Raw genomic sequence first — 7,517 nt, 5'->3', positions numbered from 1 at the left:
GGGATTAAGCACGGTCAAAGGAGGACAGAAATATAGCACACACCTGATTTTTCTGTGTTTTTTTACAGACATCTCTCAAGCATCAGAGCATCAATCCCAAGCATGACAACTATACTTTAAACCTCTGCTTCTAAAGGATGTTAACCTTGGCCAGGTATCACTTCAGAGTGGTTCCAGCTGGACCAAGGCTTGTAACGGTGTTCTTTATACCAATTTCTGCTGCAACCATAACATAATATGTGTTCTTAGGTAGGAAGAACCTCGGTACAATAGTAACTTGCTAGCAGAGCTGAAAAATCCACTAATGAGCCATCTGTTCGCTAAAGCACAGCAAGACCCATAAACCATATCCTGTAGAGTTACCTGCTACTCTTCCAAGGGTGGCAAACAGAAATCTGGCAACTTCAATCGAAGAGTTTCACAGAACAGGGGACCAGAGCCCACAGTCCTTTGAGATGTAGTTTTCTGTGCAAGCAGCCTGTTTTGTTTTGGATTTTTTTTTCCCTAGACTGGAGGAAGAGGAGATGGTGATGATCCTGCACTACCGAGAGTCCCTTAATGCTACTACCAGCCCCCAGAAAGGCCCGGTGGCTACCTGAGCTAGTTGTGTTGGGAGTTTGCTTTGGAAAGGTATCGGAGAATGGCCTGGGAAGGAAGAACTACAAGGAGGACCCTGAGCTGCACTAGGTAAGTGTTACTGGCACACTCATTCTCCTGTTTGCTGTTACTACAAGGAAACTGCAGCATGCAGAGAAAGGGATACCTGGGCCACAACCTATACCACTGCTTGTAGTGAGAGAGATCACGTTTTAACCAGAGGAGATCACAATTACATTCCCTTGCCCACTACCATGTCACCTAAATAAATTATGCACGGCAGAATAAAATTTAAGTCTTACTTAGTGTGCACTCAAATTTAAAAGAGAGAAACAGGATCAGAGCTAAGATGAGAATGTTACAATTGTAAAAACCTGTTTCAGTATAACTAATCTCCTTGTAACTCGGGCACACTAATGATGAAGTTATTCATGAATTAGCTGATCCAGCTACTCCACCCAACAATGGGACTATAGATCTTGTGGCTGGATATGTAGGAAGATCCCTCAAGAATGGTGGTGCTTGTTCCCCTGGTGATGTCCATTTGCGTTACCTTATTCAGAGATGTGTTTGTAAGGTTTTGATTAATTAAGGGATCACAGTACAGAAAGTGAGGTCACGTGGAAGGATTTTTTTGGTAGTTCATGGTATTGCTTAAAAGAAAAAAAACCCCTAAGTTAAAAAAAACCCCAAACAATCACTGAACATAGAAACTTACGATTCCGTTCTGTACACTGAAGCCCAGCTGGTATTTTAAATCTGGCCGTTTTATGAGGACAGTAGTAACAGGAGGGCAGCTGACAATGTTCAGCTTGACTTGTGTCTGATTCTTAAGACCCTGTAAAATATTCCAAATGTTAATATTTCTGAAATGGATCTTAATTTGCTCTTTCGTTAATAGTTTCCTAATTGCAAGAGTGTAAAGCAGCTGATCTGACAAAGGACAAATAGAGTTAATAGCAATCTGTTGTTAACTAAGAGATCCATCTCTCTGTTTCATTTATTTCCCAAGTTATTTGGCCCAACAAAACATATCAAAACTTTGCCTTTAGTTGCTATAACACCAAGAAAGTTTTTAAGGAAAACCTAAACTGACTGCTGCTTGCCCTTTACCAGCATTGTGCTAATTAACTTCCTGCTGCTCTTGGTAAATGTGCACAGACGTTAGATTTAGTCTCAGTGGTTAAAGATAATGAATTCCGAGATTCCATTGTCTGGGGAATCTTCATATCCTCCCTTGATTTGTCCAGCAGTCTACCAGCCTTCATCCATTTATGTATATGGAGCCCAAAGAAGCATAGTAGATTTTAATCCTCAGAATTTAATTTGGAGGCTGAAACTTTGAAGGTAGTTAACTAACTTAATTTAGGCTAGTTTTTCAGACTTGGCCTCATTTCTCACAGTCCAGTAACAAAGCTGCAGTCGATTCTCCAGCCCTAAATTTCTGTATATTATCACCCCTGAAGCTCTGTTGCTAATTCTACTTCTTGTTATTGACAGATTTCGGTGCCCGCCCCCCCTCCCCTCCCCGCAGTGATACGATAAGTCGTATCTGCTGGAAATCTACAGGGTTGCTTATCAGAAATTACATCTCGGCTGGCTTACAATCTACAGCATATAGTTGCAAGTTTGGGGTACCTTTATGATCCCTTGGCATGTTGCAAGCGGTAGACCAACTAAACTGGTCCCGTTAATGGACATGATTTGGTCTCCAATGCTTAGTTTTCCTGAACGGGCTGCAGGTCCTCCGTTCATCATGTTAGCCAGGATGACGGTGGGTAGAATGGATCCCCATCCAGATTCCACAATCACTACCCCAAGAATTTCTCCCTTCTGTTTTTCTAGCTGGAGCTGCAATTAAAAGGAGAAAAAAAAAACAAAAAAGACAAACCCACAATAGTTTTTGCTTCGTTCATCAAAATTTGAGCACTAGAATCGCAGTTGTTCCTGACTAACTACAAACTGCAAAAAGGATTCTGTTCTTTTCCAGTAGATAGTAGCATGCCTTCAAAAGAGCTGTTAAAACTGTGTAGCACAAACCTATTCCTTTTTAGGGGTATCCTCCACTTGTTGACTATCATATAGGTCCTTAAAATAACCAAAAAACTAATACATTGGTTAACTCTATAGAAGGTGGTGGAACTGAACACACGAATGAATGCCAAAGAAGTTTTTATTCTCTTGGAACCGGGCAGCTAGGGGAGGCTGTATCATTCTGTGGCTAAGGCAAAGCCTGGAACACAGGCTCGAGTTCAGCTCCGCTTCTGCCATCACTGCTCAGGTTCTTGATCTCAGGGTTTGTCTGTCCTTACTGTCAAGCAAAGATCTCTTGATTATTATTGTTGTTAACATTGTTATTATGATTAACATTATTAAATATACTTGTGACTAGCATGTTAAGCTAAGATCCCTGATGTGCTGATGCAATGTAAATTATGACTTCTCAAATCTGGTGGAGTTAACTGTTCAGTAAGCATAGCATATCTAAATTCTACAGAAGAGGAGTAAGCGTTTAAGCAGAGAACATACTCTTTAAACAAAATACTGGGAATTATTTTCTTTCAAATGTGGAAAGGCAGGGACATCCATACCTGGGGGAATCACAAAGACCAGCTGACTTCTGTTGAAGCTATCTATCAAAGCTTTGAAACAACCAGTATGCCACAACTCGTCATTGTTCAAACATTCATAAACACAAAGGTGCCGCAAAAATAATGATCTTTTTCATCACTTTGAAATGTGATATATTTACACTGTTCCATTTCTAAATTAAACCAAGATTTGTTCAACTGAAGTTTCCCTTGTTTGCTACAAGAGAAATACTTTGTTGTGCTTATATGCACATGAAACCACTTTACTGATATCTAGTGACTGCAGACGTATAGAACTACACATCAAATCATAACCGTTCCATCTGCAGGTAAAGGTGAAAAATGCTCTTCTCCCAAGTACACCATGCTGCACAAAAGAACCTGTAGTGCTAGAAGAAATAAGTAGGAAAGCTGTGACTGAAGGATCAAGCAATGTGCAGTTCATCTCAGAGAAAGATTGCGTTAGGACTCAGCACAGAAACGCCCTCCTTTGGAACGCGGTCCAAATCCCTATCACGCTGCAACAGTGTAAGACAAAGTGGAGTCCGGGTGCATCTGCACTCGCCCCATTCTGGTGTGGCATGCCTGGCATTACAGAAACTTTCGTATGAAAAGTACCACGGGACATATACGGCAGTTGTGCAGAAAGAATCCATTACATCCAAAATCAAAGATAAATAGTTATACTTCAGTAATTTGGGACACTTTAGGGAAATTCTTGCCTTTTCATGCATTATGAGTGTGAAACTCCATGTGGCGGTTTTGCTGGTGTTCTAATAAGGGGAGAGAAATTGGCCTGCTCAGTGCCACAGCATCCTGGTCCTTGTATCCACTAAGTAAGAAATCACTTACAATGTGCATTAAAAGGGATTGTCATCTCTATCTATGCATTGGTGAAACAGAAACATGCTACCCTGTGTACTGTGAATAGCACAGAGCTTATCTATGTCAGATAAAACGTACTTCATTACTGTTCTAATTGATGGACGCAGAAAGACCCTGAAAATGAAGAAATTCTAAAAACTTACTAAGCCAATTTTAGTAGCACAGTATTGATGAATCAACACATCTTGAGGATGTAAAGTTATCCTTAAAATGCCGAAAGGTATTTTCGTGAGGACTACATTCCTCTGAAAGAATGGATCAATCTGAAATTAAATTCCAAAAGTAATTTACCTCTTTGCAGTTTTCTGAATTGGAAAAATGTATGAGATCATCATTGTACATCTCTTGGGTGTTGATGATGTCACTGTATTCTTTCTGACTGAGATCCTCTGGGTTAATTCCATTGGCTCTTAAAAACTCTTGGTAAGCCACACTGAAAGCCTGACCAATGGACTGGGCTATCAGCTGCGCCTAGAAGGTAGAACAAAACACAGCTCGGAGAAAGGACTGATAAACAGTTTACCACTGAAACCGTAAGAAATGAGAGAGACGCTGGATTTAAAGACATAGTTGAAATAAAGGATTCTGCAACATTGCTAAGTAGGGATATAAGTCACTTTAAGGTCAGTTGTACAGAAAGAATCCATTACATCCAAAATTAAATTGCAAACTCCATTTAAAATCCCTGCTGGTCTCCTTTCATCAGGATGTTGCAGTAGCAAGCAGCCATATGCCGTTTATGCCCTTGTTCCAATGAACACTGGAGAGTACTGGCTTTGTACCAGCATGGAAGAGAGCTTACAGAAAAGACTGTCACAAACCCTGCTCCTGATCACGGAGTATTTGTAGGAGTGATGAGAAAATGGATGCTCCGCTTGCACATGCCTTCAGACACGTATGCACTGATGATGTTGGTTGTCATGTCACCCGCTGCTTCTCCACCTTGGTTTTACGGGACTGAAAACACTGCTTCAACAAAACCATCTGCTCTGCTATTACTGCCATGATCCTCATCTCACATTCCCAGCAAGCCAGTCATAGCCCTACTTACCCACTGCCCATCTACAGTCGCTGTTCCCGTTAACACCCTGAGTAGCAGTGTCAGGGATGCTCTCCAGAATGCAGCCAGAGCCATGATTATAGCTTGTTCATGTTAGGAACAACTCGTCAAAATCCCTGTGTCTGCTCTGATTTTTGAAGCGCTGCTCTGGGCGTGCATTTCACCACAGTATGCAATAAAAGATGAGTTCCCATTACAGCGGGCCAGATAGTGAGTACAATTAATGAGGCATTACCGTGACCGGTCAGAAATACATATACACATTAGAAAGAAATCTTTGGAAACCAGCAACAATGATGGTAATACTTTGCACATTCAGCGCACTGCAGAAGTCAACTAAAGAAATACTGAACTGCCATAAAATTTACTTTCTTCTTCCACCAGACGGCACTGAAGCACAGAGAAACAGCGGTAGCACGAAGGAAAAGGAAATTGTAGTTAACTTTTTCTACGCTTGGAATTCTTCTTATTTTCCTATTCTGAGTTTACTGCCACTCACAGGGGAATGCCACACTGAGTTCTGTATATTTGTGATTTTCTGGTACTGTATTCTGTCATCAGGGGATGCAAATAACTTCTTAAAAATACTACTACTATTACTATCAAATTCATAAAATTATTCTAGAAATGCAACACTCTTAGACAGTAGGTACATGATGAATGCAGTACAGACACAGAGGGTTTTCTGCACAATGTTACAAATCTAACTCTTCTTGCAATCTACCAGTTAAGATACACGGTGTTTTCTTGCTAAAACAAGATGCTAAAAGGTGGGTTTCTTGTTTTATTTGTCCTCCAGTACATAAAAGCACCAACCTGCTTGACTGGAAAATTAATTATTTTAGAAAATCAAGGACATAATTAGCCTAGCCAGTCACAAACTGTTCCTTTACATTTTAAAGCATCTTTTCAAATCTTACCAATATACCAAGGGGTTTTTTTCAGTAGTACAGTAGTACACAAGTCACCAAGGACGTTTTTGTATCGGTCCATTGTTAAAGTTTATTGCCAGTCCTTATTGATTTCTTTTTTTCAGTCTCCAGTGCCATTGGGTTTTCCGTAGTCAGTCCTTTCCTTTCGCCTCCATCCTACATTCTCAAAACCAACATGTCTAGATGTCATATTCTGTTCTATTCCTGCTAGTAACAGCCAGTTACAAATCTTAATTTGTTCTATATCTCCAAGTTTTTATGAATGTGTATGAAACAGCATTACGTACACCTTACAGATAATGTGATCAACTTGCTTGAAAAGGTCACCCCAGCAAAGCAGTGGCAGAGCTGAGGTAACCAGGTCTGAGAACAATCCCAGTCTAGCACTCTAAACCTTGGACAATGCCATTTCTCCTTCGCTGGCTTAACTGCTTTAAGATAATGAAAATTATTGCTTAGCTCAAAAAATTATTCAAGCTGTGAATTATGACTGCCTGAACCAGAGAACTCTATTCTTTTTTAATTGATATGACAGATTTTATTTAAAGCTGTTGCTATATGATGATGGTCAGAAGCGTTTAGTGCTGCCTCTTACTAATACTTTACCAAGTAAATTATTTACTAATTACTAATACCTTGTATCACAAGGTAGAAATAGATTTCAAATTCTGCTTTTCCTGTTTCACTAGCTTGGTATTTTTTTTCATCAGCGTCTTAGGTTGAAGTCCTTTGGTCTGCCACTTCAGCCACAAATACCGCTTTCTCTACGAAAACAAACCTGGATGTAGACAGCAGTAAAGCAGTGTTACCTTCCTTCACCACAAGAGGTCAAGGGCACGTCTCTCGGGGCAAAACAGGATTCAGCAGATGCGCACAAACTCTTCTGCAGCCACTACTTCTACTCTTTCGTGAATGGCTCCAAGTTCTTTCATCTCGTGGTAGTTCTGATGCAAGTGAAGATTAGAACCTAAATTCTGAAGTAGTCACTCCCCTTTGAAATGGAATTTTAAGAAAGAGCTAATATGGTATTGGATCTCGGAGTATCTTGTGGCCTAAAATGACTGTAATTATGTTTTCTGTGGTATAGATGTCCTGTGAGAGTAGTGAGAGCGAGTTCTTCCTAGCCTTTTACTCAATAGTTGCTAAACTCTTCTGGCTGTGGAGAAAAATTGCTATAAATATAGAAAACTGAGGTTTCTTAGCTCTATTACGTTTATGTAAAAATTCTAATTCATTATCTTTGCTAGGGATGAAAAAAGAGGATTGAAAAATCAAATACCTGAATGTGTTCCTACATATCAAAGGATCAAGTTGCATGTTGAGAGTACGTGTACCAACTACAGGTAAGCCGTAAGGGAAAAAGGACCGGGTAGAGGGCAGCCTTGTGCCAGGCCCGCCAAGTTGTAGATGCTCTCAGCAGCTTGGCTTCAGTTTACAGATGTCCAGAGCGGT

General features: G+C 40.3%; 1 protein-coding gene across 1 annotated transcript in view; it reads right to left on the bottom strand.

Annotated features, from left to right (window-relative positions):
- The window catches only part of APBA2 (amyloid beta (A4) precursor protein-binding, family A, member 2), a 24,399-nt gene that overhangs the window by 6,841 nt on the left and 10,041 nt on the right, over positions 1–7,517 (bottom strand). The window contains exons 5-7 of the mRNA XM_010137533.1: positions 4,365–4,544; positions 2,236–2,448; positions 1,316–1,435 (exon numbers count right to left, since the gene is read on the bottom strand). Of these exons, the coding sequence (XP_010135835.1) occupies positions 1,316–1,435; positions 2,236–2,448; positions 4,365–4,544 (513 nt within the window). The remainder of the gene's footprint in view (positions 1–1,315; positions 1,436–2,235; positions 2,449–4,364; positions 4,545–7,517) is intronic.

Source organism: Buceros rhinoceros, unplaced genomic scaffold, assembly GCF_000710305.1.
Source record: "Buceros rhinoceros silvestris isolate BGI_N320 unplaced genomic scaffold, ASM71030v1 scaffold9166, whole genome shotgun sequence".
Lineage (NCBI taxonomy): Eukaryota > Metazoa > Chordata > Aves > Bucerotiformes > Bucerotidae > Buceros > Buceros rhinoceros.
Note: the sequence above shows the minus strand (reverse complement) of the source record. Positions and strands in the feature narration are given on the sequence as shown.